The sequence below is a fragment of the Dasypus novemcinctus genome, chromosome 11 (genome assembly GCF_030445035.2).
Source record: "Dasypus novemcinctus isolate mDasNov1 chromosome 11, mDasNov1.1.hap2, whole genome shotgun sequence".
Lineage (NCBI taxonomy): Eukaryota > Metazoa > Chordata > Mammalia > Cingulata > Dasypodidae > Dasypus > Dasypus novemcinctus.
The window spans coordinates 14586382-14611598 of NC_080683.1; the positions used below are offsets into that span (position 1 = coordinate 14586382).

The 25217-nt window shown below is 48.0% G+C and overlaps 1 protein-coding gene across 18 annotated transcripts in view; it reads right to left on the minus strand.

Annotated features, from left to right (window-relative positions):
* TRERF1 (transcriptional regulating factor 1) overlaps positions 1 to 25217 on the minus strand; it is a 204156-nt gene that overhangs the window by 28528 nt on the left and 150411 nt on the right. For 7 of the 18 annotated variants that reach the window (XM_058306738.1, XM_058306733.1, XM_058306736.2 and 4 more), the window contains 8 exons: positions 9900 to 11573; positions 8503 to 8549; positions 7509 to 7659; positions 6172 to 6414; positions 2515 to 2896; positions 1714 to 1780; positions 504 to 643; positions 255 to 358 (listed from right to left, as the gene is read on the minus strand). In XM_058306738.1, coding sequence (XP_058162721.1) covers positions 255 to 358; positions 504 to 643; positions 1714 to 1780; positions 2515 to 2896; positions 6172 to 6414; positions 7509 to 7659; positions 8503 to 8549; positions 9900 to 11315 — 2550 coding nt within the window. In that variant the 5' untranslated portion in view covers positions 11316 to 11573. Of the gene's footprint in view, positions 1 to 254; positions 359 to 503; positions 644 to 1713; positions 1787 to 2514; positions 2897 to 6171; positions 6415 to 7508; positions 7660 to 8502; positions 8550 to 9899; positions 11574 to 25217 lie in introns of all 18 variants that reach the window. The other 11 variants (XM_071218450.1, XM_058306735.1, XM_071218451.1 and 8 more) reach the window with 3 other exon arrangements.

A 25217-nucleotide genomic window follows, 5' to 3' on the forward strand; every position in this document is an offset into this window, starting at 1 on the left:
TGAAAAGAAACCATTCTAATTTCCCAAGACAGATATGCTACGATTATAACTTAGGGAAAAGATGTGTCAACAGAAGTACAATTGGAGACTTTTTTTTTTAAAACAGGCTTTTAAATCCTGATCTACTCCTTGAGATAAGGAAAGCTAACAGGAAGACATGTGGACTGAGTATCATCTTACAGGTTGGGAAATACTTCTCAGAATTCTCGCACGTCAAGTATGAACTGTGAAGCCTGCTTTTCATGACTGCTTACCATCACATCACCTTTGGCCTCAAAGAGAGAGTGCAAAGCAAATTCAGAATTGGTCCCTCCACCTGGTAATGCACTTGAACAGCACAAATTCAGGAGATTCTCCACTGTTGGGAACAAGGAGAAGTTACTGTAGCTGAGAAAGCTATATATCATGGAAAAATAAGTTTCTGTGGGACACAGATTCCCTGAGCCAGAGATCCCAGAAAAAGAATCAAACCTCTTGCACCCAGCTATGCCTGTAGCCAGTACCTCTTTGCTGGAGGTCGTGGTTTTCCAGCTCTGGCCAGGGCTTCCATACCAGTGTGGCCTTGTGTGTGTCCTGGGCCAGGGTGGAGAAATCCTGGAGTTCTGGGATCTCTGCTTGGAATCTCAAGCCAATGTTGATGCGCCTTTAATGACAAGAAGAAAAACAACAGTGTGGTCTCCAATTTGATGGCCTAGGTCAAGGGCAATTGTCAGGAACTGAGAAAAGAGGAAACCAGTTCCTTCTGCAAGAAGAACGCAGGGGCATTTCCTCAAAATGTGACACTAAGATTCCAGGCATGACCTTTTCACTGGGATAAGGAATTGCTGGGAAGAGCTACCGGGGGGAAGCGAGGGATAGCGTGTCTAGTGCTTCTCAGCTCCCTGTAACTGGGAGAGAGAGGGTGGCTAATTTCAAGGGGACAGCTGCCCAGAGCATGGCTGATAGTACCATTTAACTAAGAAAAATGAGACAAATACAAAGCACTTATGTCATTTTTTAATTCCTATCAGTCCACTTTCACATGCATTATCCCACTGGAACCTCACAAAAATGTGTGATGTAAGCAAGGCGAAGATAATTATTCCAATTTAATAGATGAGTCAACTAAAGCATAGAAAGGTCAACTTGATCAAGATCAAGTTACAAAAAATGGTGTTGAAACTTAGGCTTTCTAATTGCTGACTCAATATACTTACTGCTCTACTGCCTGGCCTCTCTTTTGTGCTTATCCATGAACATAAGCACCTTTCCCTTCCCTAAAACTCCCCACTGCCCATTCACGAGTCCAGAACTCAACCAAGCCAATTTGGAGACCTGACGAAAAGCGCAGAGAGGGTTGGGGGCAGTAAGGGCATCTGAAATGAGCCAGTTAGAGAGCTGACCACCCTGAGAAAGATGGCTCAATGTCACCAGGGATGTGAAAGCACGTGGCCATAACAAGGTTGGCCCATGCAGCCAGAGGTGGGGACACTAGGTCCTCTGAATACCGGGATGCATGATTTAATTATGCATTTGGTCTCTGGCAAAGACCTTGAAACACTGGCCACTAAAGTGAAATAACAGTACTCAAGACATACCATGATCCTATAATTCCTACCACTTTTCCCTCAGTGGCCATTCTGCCCACAGAAGTACTAACAAAATGTCTCAAAGCTCCTGATTCTGTTCCTCAGCTGAGGCTTCTGTTCTAAAGAATAATTGGCTTTTCCTTACGGTTCAACATCCACGGTCTGCTCTCCAGGTCCTGGAGTGACTGTCACATTGCTGCCATCGATGCTGTCTGAAACTCAAACCGGAGATCATTAGTCAGCAGGGAAGGGGCAGGGAGACCCAGCAATCATTCCCTGATGAGGAAACTAAAGCAAATGAGCAGTTACCTGCTCAGCCAAAACAGGGCCCCTTTCCCACCTAACCCATGCTAGAGTGAGCCTACCGGGCTCCCTGGGAGCTGGGTGGAATATAGTGCAAAGCGGCTTAGGGCTATCCCATATCTCAGGCAGGTTAAGGAGAAGTCAGTTGCTCCATTCTGGTCTGCTATGCTGTACTGTTTATGAAACTATTCTTGTTCCAGAAAAATATTCTTGCTCTAGGCCTCTCCATGTATCATCCTTATACATCACACTAAAATGTCAAGGCTTGATCTTGCTTATAATACATAATCCTCTTTGTATATCTACTTAGTACATTTACTGTGGTCATTCTTAGAGGATCACCCATAGCACAACCTTAGAGAGTGTGTGCAAATGTCAACTATTTCCTTTCCCAAATAGGCTATAATGATCATTGTATGTGCTTGTCTCTCTAGTTATAACTGTGAACTCCTTGAGGAGAACCCTATCTTTAATCTAAGTATTTCTAGTCCTGAGCACAGTGTCTGGTACATATAGTACATACGCCCTAGAAGTTCATGGAATAAATGAGACAACTAAAAAAAAGGGAGACCTCCCAAGGCAGTACCCAGAACAGCCAGGGGCGAAATCCCCGGGTGCCGACAGGGCTAAGGGGGCGACTCACTGGAGCGGCAGAGCAGCACCCGCGGCGTGGGCGTCAGGGGCGTCAGGGGCAGCTGGGGGTGGCCGCCAGGGCCATGGCCGGAGATGAGGACGTTGCTGAAGAGCCCCGAGCCCTGGCGGACCGGGCTCAGCATGGGCGGGGGCGTGTAGGGGGGCAGCTCGTGGGCGGGGTCCAGGAGCAAGTGGTCCCCGAGGATGCGCGGGGAGCGCAGCTGGCTCTGGTACAGGGTGGCGCCCGAGTAGGAAGAGGCGGGGTTTGTGTTGTAGGAGGGCGGTGGCGGGATGAAGAGCGGCTCTGGCCGGTGCCGGAACTTCTTCTCCTGCGCCGGCTTGAGGGCTTCCTCAACTTTGGCTACGCCTGGCTGAAGTTTCCTGGGAATTTCCTAAACCGGGAAGAATGGTCTGATTCAAATATTTCGGCCTCCCCCACAGGTCATTTCCACAGTCTCAATGGAGGGAAACTTCTCCTGTTCAAACGGGGACCTCCTTCCTCTTGTTGCCTCCTTACCCCTCTCAGAATCCTCTGCCTCAAAAAACAACCGACCATGCCCATGAGGCCAATTGCGTTCTGGTGTCCTGGTCAGGGAGAAAACTTTGGTTTTGGAGGAACTCTCTAATGTCCGGAGAGAGGTGGGAGTGGTGGGAGCAGTGGGTGGGCCAAAAGTAATAAATTCAAATTCTTTATTGCTTATCACTACATTCCCATCTGTTGGGTGGAATGCAGCTGAGTGGACTCCTTAATCTTCAGCACTCCCCAGGGACAGACATCAGGGACAGTTAACATATGTTCTGAGAAGGGGACAGAATAATCTATTCAGGGAAGCTAGGCAGAGACTCAGGGGCAGGAAGAGGGGGTTCTGGCTCATCCAAAACTCCCAGGGCCGGTGACTCACATTGGTCCTTCTAGTAACTTTCAGGCGGGGGGAGAGCCATCTATGATCTTTAAAGTCTGTTTAAGGTCCTGTCTTACAATTGGATCTGGTTAACCTCCCCCTCACACGCCCCCCCCCCCCCCCCCAATTACTCCCAGCACTGGTGGCTCATTTGTAGCAAGCCCTTCTCCCAGGTTGGTTTCCTGTCAGCAGGGTTAGTTTATTTTATGGCAGCCGGAACCATGCATAGTCTGGAAGGAAGATTTACCACAGGGATACATATATACTAGTATGTAAACATATGCACGTAAATAAATAAGCAGGGTTTGCCAAAGCCAAACAGAAACAGACTTGGGTTGTGTGCCAGCATCAGCCCAGAGAAACCCAGAGAGCCGCAGTGAGGTTGGGAGAGGCGGTGGGGATACCTACAGAAAGGTTCTGGGCAGTCTGTGGTACCCTCCCAGGCCCTGCAGGCCAGTGGCGAGTCACAGCAGCAGTTCTTGGCAATTCCTGAGCCCAGGGTGGCGCCTGAGTAGGAGGCAGCAGGGGGTGATGGGAAGGGCTGGCCATGGTCACATGACCAGCTGCCTCCTGGCCACATGACCTGCCCCAGTCTGTCCCTCTGCTCTGGGCTCCTCTCCCTCTGGAGAGGATCTGCCCCAATCCTGTTTCTCCCCCAACTTCTTTGTCTACCGAGGCACCCTCCCATCCTCTAGGAAGGGAGTCCAGAGTAGCAGAGAGGTGAGGAAATGAGGAGAGGGCAGAGGGACCCCCCCCCCAAGCCCCAGGTTCAGGTGTAGAAGTCCGTAGCCCCTATCTCACCCCCAGGGGGCTCTCCTTAGGCTAGACCAGGTCAACCCGATTCCTCTTCCCATCAGAGGGCTCCTCAGCATATGAGGCTGAGGTGGAGAGGCTGGGCTGAGGAGAATGGGGAAATGATGCCTGAGATCCCCCAAATGGAACTTTAACCTGTTTCGGGGTAACTGATGAGGTAATCTAAGCAGATAAAGTGCTCCCATGACATTAAGCCTGCAACACAATCCAGGCTTCTGATCATGGCCAAAGATCCCTTTGGCTGCCTCTCCTTCAGCCTCCTCTCCTGAACGGATCAGGCCATTTGGAATCTCTAGGGGGGGGGCCAAGCACTGAGTGCTTTTAAAAGGTCTGCAGACTGATGAAGAGAGGGGTAAGAACCACTGATGAGTCCAACCCCCTCAAGGTCAGGGGAGGGAAATGAGGCTCAGAGAGGTGGTCTCAGTTGCCTCTGTCCCAGCTGGCTTGGAGCAGAACTGGGATTAGGACTCGGGGTTCCTCCTCACTTTAATTTCTTTATATCACACGACAGGACCTTGCTCACAGTTGCTCAGTTCCACCTATATGCCTCTACTTTGGCCCATTTCTATGTTCAAGATAGCTCTACCACCCTTTCCACAAAGCTAAGTTCAAAACTTTGCTCAGAACTCTCTTAGAATCTTCTGAGCAAATACCAAACTCCCTTGCCTTTCCTCAGTCCTAGTCATTTTATCTACCCAGGTGTCTGGCTGCATGTGGGGCATGGGGACATATGTGTTACCTGGGACTCTAACCCTTTTGGTGACTAGGAACTTTACTGTGTGTCCAGCTTCAGACTGAGAATTCTCCAAGCATAGGATTCCGAGTCTCTCCCACCAAATCGGGAAATTCCCTGGGCAAAGAAGGAGCTTGGAGGTGTTATTTCATCTCTCTGCCTGTTGCTGGCACCCTAAGTCCTGCCAGCTTATGAGAATCTTCACCCCCAGAGTTTTGACATCACTCTTTCCTCTTTTGAGGTCTTGCTATTACATGGAGGAGCACAAAGGTTTTCTGGTCTATTCTGTTCTCTTAATTATCCTCCGCACCCTACTCTAGTCCAGCCTCACCATCATGCCTCCTGGGATCCCAGCAGTTACCAACTCTCTTAGGACAAATAGGACCCCAGCACACGTCTTTGTGGGGTGGGGACAAGTCCCATATAGCCAACACATGGGACACAAATGCCTCAGGGCCCAGAGAAAATGAGAGAGAGAGAAAGAGAGAGAGAGAGAAATCTTTGCCTCAGAGTCAAGCTAAGCTGCTTGGGTGAGGCACTTGGAATTTGAGAAAGAGGAGAGCTTAACAGTGAATGAGAAACACAAATTTCTTTGCTTTCCTGAGATTGGAGCTGGGTGTCTGTCAGTGGAACTTCTCTGGGATCTTTACAAATTAGGTTCTTCAAAGGTATTCACCAGATATGCTATTCAAAATGTTTGCATCTGGTAATACTGACCATCAGAATGCACTCCAGGCCCATTGCCTGGAGGCTGTGCTGAGCCAGGGGTCATGTTTGATTACGGAACTTGAGGAGGTCTGGAGATCCTACCAGAAGGGACCAGGGCCCTGGGCAGCAGTTATTTATTGCCTGAGACAGTAATACTTGGATATTTTAATAACTGGTATGTTGGTTTTGGTGATCACCAGCAGAAATATCATGTTTTAACCAGAATTTGTGGTCTCTTTGAATATAACCCAGACCGTTAGCCTGCAGCGTGCCAGGCACTTAGCGGGCAGCGTGGAGGAGGATGGGATTAGCAAGGCTGCCTTGGGGGCTCAGCCGCGAGAGGCCAAGCTATGCCCGAGCTCAGGCCAGGGACCCTGGAAGAGCTGCCCTATCTCTAAGAAAGCAAAGGCATCTCCCCACCCCAGGCAGGTGCGGCAGAGCAGCGACTCACAGCAGGCGTGCGGGGGGCAGCCCCTTGGGGTGAGTGTGGGGGAGAAAGGGTCATCCTCACGAGCACGGGCATCTCGTCGTCCGACATCGAGCTGGCTGGCTTGTCTCTGGCGGAGGGGGCGGCAACGACGCTGTTGGCGAAGCCCTGGGAGCTGGGCTTGGGCGGGAGAAGCTTGACAGGGACAGACACGGGCATGACCACAGGCGTGAGGCTTTCTGCCTCGGGAGGGAGCTGCGGTGGCGGCGGAGGCGGAGGCGGCAGTGGCTGCTGGGGCTGAGGCGGCGGGGCCTTCTCTCCTTCCTCCTACACAGACAATAAAGGCTTTGATCCTGGGCTGCAGAGCAGCTCTCACGAGGGGGAACGCACTCTGCTTTTCCTGAAGGGTTCCAGGACGGCAGGCGTGGGTGCTGGAGAACCACTGCAGGGTGCCTTCCTTCCTGCAGCCCTGAGTCCCTCAGCCGGCCGCGGACAGGCATGTGTACGCTATTTTCTACACTGAGAAAAACCTTGATCATGTATTACTTGTATGTTAAAAGGATTTTGTTGTTGTTGCTTTTAAAGGACATGACTTTAATCAGCACTCCCCCCCCCAATTTTTTTAAAGTATGCTTTGGATTTTGCATAAGACCTTTAAATTCTTTGGGCCTCAGTTTACTCATCTGACAAACGGAGATAGGCATTCCATTGTAAATTTATTCAGGTTAGGAAACCACTTTGAAAATGTAATGCATGCTAATTTTTAAAAGTGGAGTCGAAGTTCTTTTATTTGGCAGGGTCAAGGGATGGAGTTACCTGGGCAATCAAAAACTTTGGTTAACAGGGAATTAACCCTATAGACTTAAATTAAGATGAACAATAGTCAAAGGATTTTGAAAAAATTCTTTGAAGTTAATGTAACTCTAAAACTACATGGCAGTGGTATACTAGTCTATCTTTCCTGGATAATCCAGAGTGTCTAAGGAATTATGGATGCCAGAGTCCAATATTAGTTCTCTGGTGGACAGTAAATTCTGACTGGGAACCTGATGGCTACATTAGCTTTTTCTGTATATTGATCACCGATTTTGAAAACCCAAGGGACCCTGGTCTTTAGTGCTTCAAGCAGCAGAAGTTAAAAACCATACAGCAGCTACACGTCTTCTCCCAGAAGGTGGAGAGGGGGAAGGCTGGGATCCCTCAAAAAGGTTTCTAGCCCCTCTGTCTGTGACCCTTGTTCCCAAAGCCAGGGGCAGTGGGGATTATCTGACTCGGACCAAAGCTTTAGCGTTCCCATCAGGGGAGGACCGTACCTCCCCAGGTGCCTGCCTGGGGCTCACGTCACTCTCCATCTGGATGGGCAGCAAAGCAAAGCAAGCAGCACGTGGCCTGGAAAGGGGAGAGGAGGGCTCTCTGCAAACCTGTTTGAGGCTCGGGGAGGCCCTCATTCCCCCGTGGGACCGCATGTGGCCATTCAGGGCAGGCAGGCTCTTGAACTCCTTCAGGCAGATGGAGCACGTCAACTTATTCTTGGCATCAAACTGCTCCCCAAACACTCCTTTTGGTTGGCTACTGCTCAACGGAGAGGACACACACGTTGAGGAAGGGGAAACAGATTTATCGGCAAGACCATGCACCCCACAAATGGCATGCGCCATTCATCCAGTACTCTCATGTCCATGCTTCCTCCTGATACCCTTTAGAGAACTGAGCCCAATGTACACGTGAAAAACTGGGGCCCAGAGTGAGGAAGGGCTGGCCCCAAGTCAGGCAAGCACTGAACAAAACATCTCTGACTCCAGGCCTTGGGTTCTGGGTTCTTCCCAACTACGGCTCACTAAGCTTCCAGGGCCAGCTGGGGCCACCTCCTCCAGAAGCCGTCCCTTAGAGACCTTCACCTAAGTCCTCTGGTGGGCAGCCTCCACGCCCTACATTTCGGCAGTCTATCAGCTTCGGGCCAACTCTGTAGTTACTGCCTGTGCCCAAGGAGGAGGGAAGCGAGGCTGTACTATGCACCGCTGCATTCTCAACACCTGGCTCTTAAGATCTAGCCACTGTGGAAAGAACGTGCTCTGGAGTCGGTCCCAGCATTGCTACTCACTTGAGGAGTAACCTTAAGCTCTCTGAGCCTAATTTTCTCATCTGTAAAATAATAATAATAATAAGAGCTACCAATTATTGGTGCTTACTGTGTACCAGGCACATGGCCATCACACTCGCCCTCACGGGGTTATGTACTACACGTAATCCTAGTCCCTCAGCACATGGTAAGCGCCCGAACACTCCAGCTGCTATTAATTATTCCTATAAACTTCTTTGAAGACCTGACTTTGAATTTAGAAATAAATTGTGAGAGAACCCAGGCAAAACTCCTGGTCACCCCAAATACCAACATGCCTCCATCATCCATCCTACCTTGACTCAGGGGACCTTGGCTGGGCTCTGCCATCAGGAAGGTGCATCTAATTTTGAACCAAGTGGGGCACACCAAGAGAGAAAGAAGAAAGAAAAAAAATGTGTTTCTGAAGGGACACATCTTGAGCAGTGGTAACACGAGGGTCTGGGTTTACATACCCTTCCCCTCCGCCTCCCCGACCCCACCTGAGCCCGCTCACTCCCTAGCTCTGCCACATCCTGAGACCTTTCACCCTTAATAGCGCCGGGACCACGGGACCACGGCTCCACTCTTGGAGCTGCCACTAGCCACAAGCCCACCAGGATGCATCCCCCCCCATTCCTTCCGGCTCTCCCAATCCACCTGCTCTGTGCACAGACAGGGTCCATTTCCGGGAGAGATGGAGGACACGGCACCCGCCAGGAAGCCCCTGCCAGACTCCTTTCTCAGCCTTGGCCACACATCATCTTCATCTTATCGTCATTAAAGCTCTCAGTTACCATCAGGCACAAGGCCCAGACAAAACAGGGTCAAGGGGAAGTTCATCTCTGGCCTTCACCCTCCATCAGAGGCCAGTCTCTGCTCAGCCAGGTGCTATTTGGGCCCCCCTCCCCCCCAGACTCTACTGTCACATGAGTGTAAGCACTTGGAATATGCTAAGGTATGAACAAGTGCTGTTTTGTGATCAGATATATTTGAAACAATCAAGGGCTAATAGCCACGGCCCATGGGCTGAATGTGGCCTGCAGACATGTTTTGTTTGACTAGACATTTCTGAAAGTCCTGAATGAGAATGCCATTAGGTGGGGTGACTGCTCTTCAGTCTACCACAGTCCCTGCCACTCCCTATTGTCTCCCACCAGGCCACTTTGCTTATTCACTTCACCTGCCTGGATTCTGTGGGCCCCTAAGGTTTTCATCGCTACGTCCGCATGCCACATTTCCAATGGGATGTTTGTGATGCCCACAAGTACATCGAAGGCCCCAAGAAGCTATGTGGCACAGCAACCTATTTCACTTGAGGGAGCCATGAATCTATTTTCCCCTGCAACACCCATTAGACATTTTGTGCAATTGCTGCTCGGAGCAATATACTTTGAGAAAGGCTATCATTTATGGTCTCCTTTCCAAAGGGGGAAAATTCCAAGGGGCAAGACACCCTCACTCTAAGGCCCTGACCATTACTGGTGAAGCATTTGGGTCATCTCCTTAGAGAGATTATCAGTTCCCATGGGCAAACGACTGAGACGAAATTGATTCTGAATTACAAGTGCCTGGCCCACGCAGGTTAATGTTTGTAAAATGAATAAAGAACAGAAGGGCTGAAGGGGCTGGACAGAGGACCCGGCTCCGCACAGGCTCAGCCCCACCTGGCCCTGCAGCACACTGAGATGTCAGGAGGACACCGTGACGGTACCTGAGGCCACATGGCACTGGGAGACAGCTGCTGGTGCTGAGGTGCCACGTTGTTGAGGTGGATCCCGCTGGGGGACAGGAGCGGTCGGTGGGGAAGGGCCCCGCCGACCCGGTTCAGGTCTGAGCTGGCTGGGTCTCCCATTCCTGTGTCGGGAGGCCCCAGGTCCCCGTGGGAGCTCAGCATGGCCTGAGCCTGCCTCTCGCTGGGGTAAGTCTTCGGTTGACTGTCCTCATGCTGCTGGTGCTGGGACAGGTGGCTCTGCTGGTAGAGGGAGTGGCCATAGGGCTGCTGGGGCTCCTGGAAGTAGTACTGGGGCATGGAACCCAGCTGGATCAGCTGGACAGCGTGCGCCTGCTCTGGGGTATACTGGTGGGGGTCCCTGTGATAAGAAGGGGGCTGCAGGTGCATCTGTTGTTGCTGCTGCTCCTGCAAGTGCTGCATCATGGGTTGGGACTGATAATACTGAGGTATCTGCACTGAACCCTGCCGCTGCAGCTGCTGCTGCTGCTGCTGCTGCTGAGGCTGTGGTGGGCGAATCTGTTGCGGCTGCTGCTGCTGTATATCTTGCATGGAGACACGCTGTTGCCCAGCCTGCTGCTGCTGCGAGTAATACTGGTGCTGCTGCATCTGTTGCATGTGCTGCGACAGCACCTGAGGGGCCTGCAGTGGCTGTCCTGCCTGCACCGGCATCTGAGCCAGCGGCTGCTGGTAGTCATAATACAGGTGCCCTTGGGTAGGGTGCTGCCCGACCTGAAGCGCTGGTTTGGACAGCCCACCAGCGAAACCAGGGTGTGCTTGCTGGGGCACCTGCTGGTAGCGGGGAGGTATGGCCGGCGCTGGGGGCTCCATGGGCTTCTGAGACAGCAACTGGCGGAGGGCACTGTCAGGGGCCCCGTCCATCACTGCCGACTGGGCGTGCAGCACCTGGGCCATATTGTTGACATGAATTCGTAGGTTTTGGTTGGCAAACACCTGGGTGAAAGAGTCGAGCTTGTGCAGGACACCACTGGTGAGCTTCTGAGTGCGGATCTCGCTGGCCTGGGAGTAGGTGTACTGGTAGCCGTCGGTGGGCTCAGCCTGGGCCGGTGCCCCCCACATCATATTGGAGTTGGCCAGGTTGCCACGTAGCTGGACGTGGTTTCCGGGCCCGGAATGGCCTCCCCACCCTCCCTGCCTCGAGGTATCCACTTGGCCAAGGTTTTTGGAGCCGACAGGCAAGCCCAGACCATCCCGAGCATCCTGCGGGAAGTGGGGGGAGATGGGCGAGGCCTGCGGGGCCTCCATCCCAGCCCCGCTGACGGGATTCCCGTAGTTGTGGTTCAGGCCGCCGTGGAGGCCGAGTGGGGGCTGTTGGTAGAAGAGGTTCTCACTGCCGTGGGCCACGTGGTTGGTCTTGTACAGCTGCTGATCCCCCATGGTGCCGGCCTCGGTTGTGAACGTCCAGCCAGAAGACCATAAAAAATTGTAAACGAAACAAACCAGAAAGGATTGAAACCCTGAGAAGCGGAGAGGCAGCGGCCACACTACTCCACGGCTGACATGTCTGTGAACGTGGCTGGAGCCAGGCGTTCCTGTCGGCCTGCACCACTCATGTGCAGAGCGGGGGGCTTTACATTCTCACCCGGGCTGAGGGACGGGCCGAACACCAGCTTGGGGAGGAGCTGCCGCTCACACCTGCAAGACAAGATGCGAGGGTTGGGAAAGAATTTACTTGGCTGTCTCCCGACGGGCAGTTGTATCTCCCATGTCCAGTTATAAAAATAAACACAAAACAGGAGTCCAAAATAGAAATCTCCAGCCCTATGTGCTCCCTGCCCTTTACATTGATTCTGTAGCTCTTGACCCTCAGGTGAGATGTAAACTCTTTACTTTTCAAGCCATTGCTCAATGATTCATTGCTTTGTTAATTCATTGTTTTGCCCACTGAGTAATCCATCCATTCTCTTGGACACTGCTATTGAAAGATCAGCACTGCGACGTGTGGGAGATTTGAAAAAGTTTAAGGCATTCATTAATCAATTTACCTGTTCCACAAATATTTATTAAACAGCTACCGAATGTTAAGGCACAATGCTAGAAATAATTAAGACAGGGAGCCTACTCTTGAGGAGCTGAGAGAAAAGGTGATGGGTCACAAGTGACTAAAAGACAGAGGGGTAAAGAGACACATGTAATAGAAAGGTGAGGTAAGAGATATGGGAATTCAGAGGCTGGAGAGCGGATTTCCAGCAGAACGGAATGGGAGAAGGTTTCAAGGAGAACCACATGTCATCTTGCCTGCCAGACCCACAAGGCTACCTGCCTGCTCGTAGTCCTGATGGGGAATGGAGCTGTGCACACGCACGGCCACCTGGCCAGAAGCCCAGGATGTGGCCTGGCATATGAGAACAGCTGGGGCCAGATTCTCTCTCTTAGAAATGTGAACTCAGAAAGTGGGAGAGACTGGCCTAGAAGGGTTTGAGTCCATATGGGTTCTTTAGTGGGCTTTAGACTGGGACATGTGAACCCCTGGTGTGGCAGTCAGGGATTATTTATAAATTCCAAAAGAGAGATTATGTTTGTAAACTGGTCTCTTTCTCGGGGTGCGATTCCCTTTTGATTGTATTAGATTCAGCTGAGATGCCTTTGATTAAATTATGTTAAGGTTAGGGCTTTGATTTGACCACATCATTAGGGCATGCAGGGTTGATTCCCTGCCCCCTTGGTGGGCTATATAAAGGGATACTCAATCAAGAAGACAGGAGAAGTAGACACACAGAGAAAATACAGAGAAGATCCTGCTGCCCCAGGGAGAGAGATGAGACTGACAGTTTACAGCTGACCTTGAGAAGAGACCAGAGCAGCTAAGCCCAGAGAGAAACTAGGCCCTGAAGAGAGACTAGCCCTATGCCAGCCTGCAGCTGAGAACAGAAGAAGCTGGGACCACGGAGCCTTAAGAGGAAGGAGGAAGACTGAACCCTCACAGACATCGCCTGGATCTTGCTTCAACATTTGGCAACAACTCTGGGTGAGCAAATACCTCTTATGGTACCTTGAGCTGGACTCTTAAGGGCCTTGTGACTGTAAGCGTCTATTCCTTTATAAAAGCCAACAGAGTTCTGGTACTTTTCATCAGCACCCCTCTGGCTGACTAATACACGTGGAATTACACAAGGACTTTCCAAGGACTACACATGCACACAAAGTTTTAAAAGAAGCAAATTTCAGATCCTCAACTTCCACAGAAATTATTTTCTAGAACTGATTGGCGGTAGAGGGGCAGCTGTCCCTTTCCACCTCTTGCCCATCCCATCCCAAACCCTAACAGGGTTCACTCCCCAGGGAGAAAAACCTCCCAGCCAGCAAATAGGACACTTAGAAAACTGAGAAAGTGAGCAACTCTGAAAAGTGAGTAATAAATCCTTTCTTAGGCCAGGTGGTTTCCAATTCTTTTTTATTAGGAAAGTCCAACAGAAAAAAAAAATACATAATTTTGGTGAGCGATCCCTATATGATTTTTGGTACAGCCCAGAAACAGATCCAAGAATGAGGGACCCTGCTTTAACGAAACTCATTATTCCCAACTAGTAGTTCATGTGTATGAGCGTTTTCAGTGCTTACATCTATATAAATGGAAAACGGAAAAATACAACGGATGTTGATCCTTGTCTCATGCTAGTAGTAAATAATATTCTTCTAGGGATAAGCAAACAAATAGAAGAAATAGTCCAGCACCAGCAATATTCAATTTCTGGGCACCTGGGTGATAATTGCACAGGTGGGCTCATTCTGTGATAATTCAAGCTGTACACTTAAAACCTAGTCATAAACGTGTCAATAAATTGTGTGTCAATAAAAAAGGTTACCTTTAAAAGTCATCCAATGTAACATGTAATCTAAATATCTTTAAAAAATATATTTTAAAAAGTCATCCAGGGGAAGCGGACTTGGCCCAGTGGTTAGGGCATCCGTCTACCACATGGGAGGTCGGCGGTTCAAACCCCGGGCCTCCTTGACCCGTGTGGAGCTGGCCCATGTGCAGTGCTGATGCGCGCAAGGAGTGACCTGCCACGCAGGGGTGTCCCCTACGTAGGGGAGCCCCACACGCAAGGAGTGCGCCCTGTAGGGAGAGCTGCCCAGCGTGAAAGAAAGTGCAGCCTGCCCAGGAATGGCGCCACACACAAGGAGAGCTGACACAACAAGATGACGCAACAAAAGGAAACACAGATTCCCATGCCGCTGACAACAACAGAAGTGGACAAAAAGAAAAAAGAAAAAAGAAAAAAGAAGACGCAGCAAATGGACACAGAGAACAGACAGACAACTGGGGCGGGGGAGGGGGGGAGGAGAGAGAAATAAATAAATAAATCTTAAAAAATAAAAGTAATCCAGCACCATTCATTAAGTGATGCATTTTCAACACAATTTTACTTTTTATGTCTATTCATTACTTATGCAAATTAGTAATATACTTCTGATGTTTTCATCAATTATGTACCATTAATCATTATAATGATAACTCAAACCAGAAGAAAATTTTAATGCTTAGGGCTTTATGATTTCAGGAAATTAAAAAAATAATTATATATAAAATTGTTGCTGAGAAATATGATAGGGTAACAAATGAGACGGTTTTAAGCATACATTTATATTACATGTATTACATTAGGATAAAATTCCATGGGGAGACTGAAATAAAAATCTGCATTTTATCAAGACCCCTGAGAGATGAGTGCACACTTTAAACCTTGGGAAGCAATGGGTTAGGAGGCACCTGCTGCATCCAGGAAATACGGTCTACCTGGGAAGAGATTCTCCATCAAAACATTCTGCCTGCCCTTTGGGGCTTTAGGACGCAGTCTGGGGAGACATCCTCCTTCCCTCCTACAGACTCTCTCCTTTGCCAGCCTCACCCGTTACCGGCACCCTGCTGAGCCCAGTGACCTTCAGCTCATCAGCTGCCTACTCCACATCATCACGCTCAAAGGTGTCTCAGCATCATCTCCCACAAACTGGATCCTTTCCCCAAGCCCTTGGCTATTCCCTCTCTCGTCACCAATCACCATATCCCATCAGCATGCCTCCTCAGCATTTCTTAACTCCACCCACGTTTCGCTCTCTTCACTGCTACCTCCCTGATCCAACACACCTCCTCTAAAAGCCTCCCAGCTGGCCTCCCTGCTTCCACTCTTGGCCATTTTCTAGACAGCAACGGGAGAATGAGCTTTTCAAAATGGGGCATCGCCCCACTGCTCAGAATCCTCTGACAGGATCTGTGGTGATTTGGAGCTGTATGTACCCCAGAAAAACATGTTCCTAAGCTTAATCCATTCCTGTGAGCGTGGACCCTTTAAGTAGGGCCTTTTGATGAGGTTACTTCAGTTAAGGCAAGTTCCACCTCCGTCAGGATGGGTCTTGATCCTATTACTGGAGTCCTTTAAAAGGGAATTGAAATTCAGACAGAGAGAAAACCACAGGGAAATTCAATGGAGCTTGGAAGAGAACAGCGGCCACCATGTGCACTGCCATGCAAGAGAACAGCCGAGGATCGAGAATCACTGGCAGCCGGCCCCAGAACACCAGCCTTCAGGAAGAAAGCATTGCCTGATGATGCCTTGAGCTGGAATTCCTTTTAGCCTCAAAACCATGAGGGAATAAATTTCCATTGTTAAAGCCAGCCCACTGCATGGTATTTGCTTGAGCAATCCAAGCAACTCTAACAGCATCTTATTACTCTAAGGTTAAAATTCAAATCCCGAACAAGGCTGATAGAGCTGTGCATTGTGTCTCCACCTTTGCTCCTTGCCCTCTATCCCCTCCCCATCTCAGTCCTTGAACCTAACCTGCTGCCTCCCACCACAGGACCTTTGCACATGCCTTTCCTGCTCTGTGGAGGGCTCTTTCCCTCCCCTTCCTCTTAATGTAGCCAAGTCCTGGGCATCCTTCAAACCTCAGCACTCACTACACTTGCTCAGAAAGCCCACCCTGACTTCAATCCCAAAGTCTCTATCAGGCTCCTTTCTTATGTGTTCTCATAAAATCACCTTCTTTCCTTTGGACCTCTGGTCTCTGTTTGTTTGTAATTGTACTTATACCACTGCAATTATTTTATCAATGTATCTTTCTTTAACAGAAAACACATCTGTTTTTGCCTATCATTCTATCCCAATGCCTGACATAATGCCCAGCACACTGTATGTTCTCAAAAGGGATTTGGTGAGAAAGGGCAATATTTGTTGAATGAATGAATGAGAGAAAGTCAGATAACAATGACCAAGTATTCCAGTGAGTTGATATAGGCAAGAACAGACATTCAGTATTGGCCAAAGCGGATGGCAAAGTCCTCATGAAAAATAGTCATAGTTCATCTAGTCCTAGAACAGTGCCTGACTCATAGTAGGTCATCAAGAACTAACTGAAGGAAGTGGATGTGGCTCAAGCAAATGGGCTCCCATCTACCATATGGGAGGCCCCTGGTTCAGCTCCTGGGGCTTCCTGGTGAAGGCAAGCTGACCTGCGCCACGGCAGAGAGCTGATGGCCTGCGCTGCCATGGAGAGCAGTGAGCACAAAACAATGAGGGGGCAGGGAATAAATAAAAAGTTAAATAAATCTTCAAAAAAAAAAAAAAAAAAAAGAACCAACTGAGGGAAGCAGATGTGGCTCAAGCAGTTGGGCACCTGCCTACCACATGGGAGGTCATGTCGTTTGGTTCCCAATGCCTCCTAGAGAAGACAAGCAAGGCAGTAAGCTGATGTGATGGGCTGGCACAGTGAAATAACACAACAAGATGAGGCAACAAAGAGAAACGCAAAACAATGAGAGATACAACAAGCCAAAGCAGAGATGGCTCAAGCCAATGGGCACCTCCCTCCCACATGGGAGGTCCTGGGTTCAGTTCCTAGTGCCTCCTAAAAAAGAAATCAAGTACACAATGAACAGAAACAGAGAGCAGACAGCAAGAGCAAACTATGAGGGTAGGGGGAGAAATAAATAAATCTTGAAAAAAAAAAACAACAACTTGTTTTCTTGGGGGCGGAGGGGAGAGTGTATAGCTCAGTGGTTGAGTGCCTGCTTCCCATGTACAAAGTCCTGGGTTCAATCCCTGGTACCTCAAAAAAAAAAAATCATTTTTTGAGTAAAAAAAATGACTTCCCTAAGGCAACATAGGGTGGTAATGGTGAAATCATGTGATGTTGATTTTATATTAAATGTATAGACTTTTTGAGTAGGTACTACACGTGCACTGTTCAAAATTCAAAAGGTAAAAAAGGATATAAAAACAATTGAACGTAATCCCAAATATATGCTTGATGATAAAAGTGAAAAAATTACATCAAATTTTGAAGGAAAAGTTATACCTAAAGACTCTCCCTCCCACCAGTCTCTAGCCACCCAGCACCCCTCCTGGGACAGTCAGGTTCCTGCATCTCCAGCGGACATCTAAGCTCGTACACCCTTATACCACATCCCACCCCCACCCATGTCCTTTTTACACAGACAGAAGCATGTAGGCCCTCAAACTCAGCATCTTGCCAAAAAGTTACTTCAAACCCTGGAAACTGATCTTGGTGGATATCTCAGCCTCACAGAACTGTTCTGTTACCAACTCAGGATGCAAGCCTTCACTACTCTTCTAATAAGGTAACTGTTTTGCTCATTTTGTACATTTCCTATTGGGTACTGGTACCAGGGGCTTTTCCATTCATGAACTGACTAACGAAACTACTACTTTCACATTTCTTTGGTCAATTCCTTAGAACAAAGATCAGGATTTCAGAGCGGGGTCAACAAATAAATACCCACTAAGATCCCCAAATGGCCCCCGTGCTCCCCAGAGGCCTGGGACTGCCTTTTCTGCCACACTCCCCACTGTCCAGTGAAACAGGCTGCTTCTGCGCCCATCGCCCCCGCTGGCTGTCCAGCCGTTATGAGGCAGAGACAGCACCCTAGCTATCTCGTGTCTTATGCATCTGGTATACAGCAGATGCTCAAAAAATGCTCTCTGAACTGAAATGCTGAACCAGCAATGAGTCCTAGGGCAGGTCACTTTACCTCTGAGGTTTCCACGGAGTCTGATATGGACTGAGGGATGGAATTTCCTATTTTCTGTTGAGGCCACAATGCCTGAAAGTACCAGATCCCTGCAGCGCTGTAGATAATAAGGCTCTGTAGAGCCTTCCTGTGCGGGGGTTGGCACACCTTTTCTGTAAAGGGCCAGGTAGTAAATACTCTTTAGCTTTGTAGGCCATATAGTCTCTGTCACAACTCTGTGGTAGTATAAAAGAAGCCATAGACAAAATGGACACAAACGGGCATGGCTACGTTCCAAGACAACTTTATTTATGGACACGGAAATTTTAATTTCATTTAATTTTCATGTGTCAACAAGTATTGTTGTTCTTTGGATTTTTTTCAACTACTTACAAAATGTAAAAACTTAGCCCCGAGGCCCTAAGAGAAGAGGTAGGGGGCTGGATCTGGCCTGACGGCCACAGTTTGCTGACCCCTCTACAAGGGCATCAAAGTCTCTCTTTCCTCCTTCCCCACTCCCGAGGGCACCAGGAGGCAGGGGCACCGTCTGCGAGGATGTCTGTCAGAAAGGGCCAACCTCTGAGCCAGAGAGAGAGGAAGTTGACTTTGGCCAAAGCCTCTGCAGGACGTGTTTGCTTACAATTCAGAAGGGGTAACACCCTGCTCCTGCCAGACCACCGCCGCTTGTTTGAGGAAGAAAACGCCAGAAAGATTTTCCTTTTTCCGCTATCAGGCTGTGATGTAGCGACTGTGTACACAATTTCTAAAACGACTGGGCTTATATTTTAGTCAAGCCTTCCTCTCAGGTCTGGTAAAGAGGCTTACCTCAGATTCCCCCGGAAGTTTTCTTTCTCCACCCCACACCCATCCCAAAGGAGGCAGGAGCCAAGGCAGTTCTCCGTGAGCTCCGTGAGGCTTCAGAGGACCTTTAGAGCAATATTACTGCTCTAACTGTTTTATGATTAGTCTTCGAAATAAAGTCAATGGGTTTGTATAACCCAGTAACCCGATTACTGTGGACATGTCCTGCCAAAGACAGTGATTAGCGCCTGAATCTCCCTCAGTCTGGAGCGACTGGCTCCTCTTTTTCCTTCGTGGCCGCACTGCTCCCTGTCCTGGGTTTCATGCTGACTCTCACGTGGGAGGAGATTTCATGGCTCCTTTGGGCAACAAAGAACATTTATTTCTCATCCTCCTCTCACCCTGTGGTATCCACCATTCCCTCCAATCCCTCGGAAGTGGAATGATCAAGAGCCTGAATCACAGCCTGGAAAACCTGCAAAATAGGAGACTTGGACTTTGCTTCCCATCGACTCGTTTCCACCAGGAAACTGAGATTGGAGCAATTTCATTTTCTGGTCCTGCTGCCATTTTGTTCTTTCCTCTGGGTTAGCAACAGTTCTTTACAGTGGAATTTAACACCATCTTTCCCTGTCTCTGCCACATACCATTTCTTCTCCCCCTTTCTACTAGTATGGAGCAGGGTTGGTGCTGAGAGAATGGAGAGACAAGAGGGGGCTACAGAAGCCTAGGATGATTTCTTGGAGGGGGCAGCTGTGGTCTAAGTGGGACTTGCTGATATATTCCTGAGTACATTTTTTCAAACCATCTTTCTTTGCAAATGGCTAGGACTGGGTAGAGAAATTAGGAATATGGAGACTGAGTATATAAGTACAGTACTGTAAGAGGGGCACTGGACTAGCAAAGAGGAGCCTTGTGCTTTGGATTTCACTGATTCCCTTAGTGACCCCGGATAAGCATTTGCCCTTTCTGGAACTCGGCCATGTTTTTATATCTCCAGGTAACTGAAGTACAGATTTTCTAGAGGGAATTTGAGTAAAATCAATAAAGTCTCGATCCAGTCAACAAAAACAGTGGTGCAAGGCACTCTTGGGTGCCATCCCGCATAGAATCTTTGAACAACTAGCAAAACTGGCAGAGCCATCTCCCTCGAAACTCCAGAAAATGTTAAAGGGTTGCATTAACTGGGTGTGCAGTGAATCAAGAAAATGCAGCTTCAAAAACAGTAGGAGATGCACGTGGCACCCTTGATAGCCCTCCTCCACGGCCAGCCCCTTCCCGGTGTGGTGGGAGCCAGCCTGTGTGGGTCCCTGTTCCTGAGGGAGCAGAGTAACCCCTATGAGCATACCAGGGTGCCTATATGTAGGTGCCAATCTATTGGGTGGCAGCCTGAAAGACTGAACCAAGAAATTCAGCTCTGGCTCTTTCCCAGAACTTGCCCTGAAGTCAGACCACAAAAGTAGTATAAGAAGCAATTAGGTTTAAGTGGCCTGGGACAAACAGTTACTTGTTATTAGAGCACTTGGATAGGGGAGGGGAGAAAGTTATTTCACAGGGAGCAGGGCAATGGAATTCCTGTAAACATGGGAATTCTTAGGGCCCATGTAAGTAGGCTCAAAGAAGATAGAAAGGACTGGCATTGCATTTGGGTTCTGGGGCTGATCTTCTTGATAGGAGGGTTAAACTCTGAAGGAGAGCACCAGCATTGCAGAGCCAATTTGCAAGGACTGTGAAAGGTCTTTTTTGCTTTGTTTTATTTGTTTTTGTTAGCTCCTGACACTCAAGGAAATCTCTGTCATATTACTAGCTGGAAACAAATGTAAGGAACAGGCAGCTCAGGGACTAAATCCCAGAGAAAACACATCAAATTATTTAAATGAACAGTGTGCAACAAAAGATTACAAGACAAACAGTAATAGGAAATGATGGCCTATCCAAAGGAACAATATAAAAATACAGACCATCTGACTTTGGACATACCAAAGACTTGTAAAAAAATGATCTTCAATATGCTTAAGGAAATAAAGGAAAATACAGAGAAAGAAATAAAAGATTTCAGAAAAATGATGAATGAACAATATGACAATCTCAGTAAAGAGTCAGAAATTTAAAAAGGAGCCAAACACATACTGGAATTGAAGACGACAATAAATGAAATGAAAAATTCCCTAGAAGTTTTCAACATCAGATTAAAGGCGGCAGAAGAAAGAATCAATGAACTTGAACTCAAAGACAAGATGACAGAAATTATTCAGACTGAGGAGCAGAAACAAAAAAGAACAACTAAAAGTGAACCTAAGAGGTCTCTGGGACATGATGAAGTGTATTAATATATGCATTATGGGAGCCCCAGAAGAGAAAGAGAGAAAGGGGCAGAAGGAATATTCAAAGAAATAATGATGTAGTCAAACTGTAAAATGCCAAGGACAAGGAGAGAGTTCTGAAAACTGTAAGAGAGAAATGACATGTTATGTACAAGGGACTCTCAATCAGATTAAGTATCAATTTCTCATCAGAAACCATGGAGGCAAGAAGGCAGTGGGACAAAATAGTCAAAGTACTGAAAGAAAACAATTGGCAATCAAGAATGGCTTAAATGATGGAGCTTCTGCCTACCATGTAGGAGGACCTGGGTTTGATCCCTGGGGCCTCCTGGTGAAAAAGAAGAAGAGAAAGCATGCCCGCATGGTGAGCCAGTGCCCACGCAGGTGAGTCAGGCAGCAAGATGATGACGCATCAGAGGAGAAAAAAGGGGAGAGTCAAGGTGAAGTGCAGCAGAAACCAGAAACTGAGGTGGTACAGTTGACAGGGGTCTACAGGATCAAATCCTGGTGAATCCTAGAGGAGAAAAATGAGAAGAGAAGACAACACAGACAGCAAAAACAGGAGGGCAGGAGAAGAGGAAGGGGGAAAAAGAAATGGATAAATAAATCTTTAAAAACAAAAAGAAAAATAATTTTATATCAGAGAGACTTTCAAAACTGGAGAGATGAAGATATTCCTAGTTAAAAGCTAAGGGAGTGTGTCACCACTAGACCTGCCTACGAGCAATGCTAAAGAGAGTTTTTCAGACTGAAAGGAAAAGGCATGAAATAGTAGATCAAAGTGGCATAAAGAAATAAAGACCTTCAGAAAAGGTAACGGGGGTGATTACAAATGTAAGTACTATAGTAATTTTTTGGTATGTAACCAGAAAATACTTGGTATGGCAAAAATTAACTGACTTTTGACAAGGGTGCCAAGTCCAGTCAATGAGGGAAGAATGGTCTCTTTAACAAATGGTGCTGGGAAAATTGGATCTCTTTTCTGCCCTGTCTTCTTTCTGCAGGCCTCTTGGTCATGTCATCTGTCAGCCTCCCTATCACCTGGTGATGAGGGTGAGGGATGGGGTCAGATGAGGGTTGGGGGAAGGTTTCCCGGAGGAGGCAGAAATTGAATGAACATTTACCCCTACCTCACACCATATACAAAAATTAACTCTAAATGGATCAAGTACCTAAATACATGAACCAAAACTATAAAAGTCCTAGAAGAAAATATATGGAAGCATTTTCAGGACACCATTGGGCAATGGTTTCTTAGACTTTACACCAAAAGCATGAGTATCAAAAGAAAAAATAGATAAATGAACTTCATCAATATTAGTAACTTTTACGCATCAGAGGACTTTGTCATGAAGGTAAAAAGACAACCTATTGAATGGGAGTAAATTTTGGAGACCACATATCTAGTAAAGGCTTAATATCCAGAATATATAAAAAGACAAACAACCCAATTAAAAAATGGGTAAAAGACTTGAAGAGATATTTCACCAAAGAAAATATGCAAATAGTCAATAAGTAGAGGAAAAGATACTCAACATCATTAGTTATTAGGGAAACGCAAATCAAAATCACAGTGAGATATCATATCATACCCAATAGAATGGCTGCTATTAAAAAAAAAAACACAGAATATAACAATTATTGGGAAGGATGTGGAGAAAGAAGAATACCCATTCACTGTTGGTGAAAATGTGAAACAGTAAAGCCACTGTGGAAAACAGTTTGGCAGTTCCTCAGAAAGTAAATTATAGAATTACCATATGACCTGGCAATCCACTTTTAGGTATATACTCGAAATAATTGAAAGTAGGGCTTGAATAGATATTTTCACACCAACGTTCATAACAGCATTATTCACAACTGCCAAAAGATGGAAGCAGCCCAAGTGTCTATCAACAGATGAATGGACAAATAAAAAGTGGTATATGCATACGCTGGAATATTAGTCAGCTGTGAAAAGGAATGAAGTTCTGATGCAACAATATGGATGAACCTTGAAGACATCATGTTGAGTGAAATAAGCCAGGCACAAAAGGACAAATATTGTATGACTTTACTGATAGGAAATACTTAGAATAAGCATATTAGTTGAGTCAGAAACTAGAATACAAGTTACCAGGGGCCAGGGTAGGGATAGGGAATGGGGAATTAATGCTTAATTGGTACAGAATTTCTCTTTGGAGTGGTAGTAGCGCAACACTGTGAATGTAATTAACATCACTGAATATATATTAGAAAGTAGTTAAAAGGGGAAACTTTAGGTGGTAAAATGTTACTAGAATAAAAAATTTAAAATAACCATAGGACTGTACAGCACAAACAGGGAACCCAATTGTCAATCATGCACTATAGTTGGTAGTATAATTGTAATAATATTCTTTTATCAATTTTAAGAAAAGTACCACACTAATGCAGAGTTAAAAATAGGGGAAACTGGGGTGCAGTGGGGTATATGGGAACTCTGTATTTTCTGCCTGATTTTTCTATAAACCTACCATTTCTCTAATAAAAAAATTAAAATAATTTAAAAAAAAAACACCTTAAAAATCAACAAAATCTCTGCCTTGTCTATTATCGATTTGTAGAGACTGAATTCAGGGTTCTGCATTCAATAGGTAGCCAATGCAGGGACTTGACAACAACTGTTTGGGGGACAAATGCACAGAGATGGAGAATACCACGTGGACTCAATCTCTCCTTCTAGGACACACAAGTTAGGCAAGGGGGAGGCACTGTGAAATTATCTCCTGTAAGGAAGGACTGACTGAGCATTTCCTGTATCCTCAGCCCCACATTACACAACTGCACTGGGAGTCTGGAGAGGGACACACTCAAATGCACCAGCCTAAGACCAATGTCCTGATCACCAGGTGAATCAGCAATGATGAAGTCAGTTATCACCTCTGGTCCAGGAAGAAAGAGATGTGACATAAATGCAGTGACAACGGAAGAAACGGACAACCCAAACTTACAGCATTAAGAGTCTATTGGGGGAAGCGGTCTTGGCCCAGTGGTTAGGGCATCCGCCTACCACATGGGAGGTCCGCGGTTCAAAACCCGGGCCTCCCTGACCCGCGTGGAGCTGGCCCATGCGCAGTGCTGATGCGCGCAAGGAGTGCCGTGCCACGCAGGGGTGTCCCCGCGTAGGGGAGCCCCACGCGCAAGGAGTGCGCCCTGTAAGGAGAGCCACCCAGCGTGAAAGAAAGTGCAGCCTGCCCAGGAATGGCACTGCCCACATGGAGAAATGACACAAGATGACACAGCGAAAAGAAACACAGATTCCCGTGCCGCTGACAACAACAGAAGCGGAGAAAGAAGACGCAGCAAATAGACACAGAGAACAGACAACCGGGGCAGGGTGGTGGGGGGGGGAGGGGAGAGAAATAAACAAACAAACAAATAAATAAATAAATAAATAAATAAATAAATCTTAAAAAAAAAAAGTCTATTGGGAAAGACGCAACAGGCTCCGCAAGGCATGCAAGCGAGCAGGTCGACTCCGACCCACCTGCCTCCTCCGTGAAGCCTTCCCCCAACCCTCAGCTGACCCCATCCCTCACCCCCATCACCAGGCGATAGGGAGACTGACAGATGACACGGCGGCCGAGAGGCCTTCAGCAGAGAGAAGACACCTACACAATCCACGCATGAGTTATCTGCTGCCCCAAACACTGGCCGCTTCACCGTGACGTTCCTCCTAAGACAGAGCTGTCAGGAGGATTTCAGGATCAGTCGGCAGTCACCCCGAGGACCTGCTCTGTGTGGGGTGCCTAGGCCTCGCCCCCCGGGAAGCTCACAGCCAAGTTCGCTGGGGACAGCCCGCGTCTGAGACAGGCCTCTGTGTCTGCCCCATCCTCTGTGTTCTTTCATACGAACCCACGCTGAAGCCACACCATGCCGGGGCTCTGCTAAGAGCACTAAAAAAAAGCTGCATGGTCTGTGGTGGGGGCTTCCAGAAAGGCCCAAGGAATTCACAAGGGGGCGGAGAAGGGCAACTGGCAGCCCAGGCCTCACAGGTGGCAGCCTCAGCGCGGGTTTGGGCGGTGGGGGGTCACTCTCCGCCAGGGCCCAGGATGGACCCTGGCTGTTGTGGACTCAGGGAGGGTCTCCGCTGGGTGCCCGCTGGAGAGGGCTGTCCCGGAGCCTTCGGGGAGGATCTTCCCCTCCTGCCCCCAAGGACAT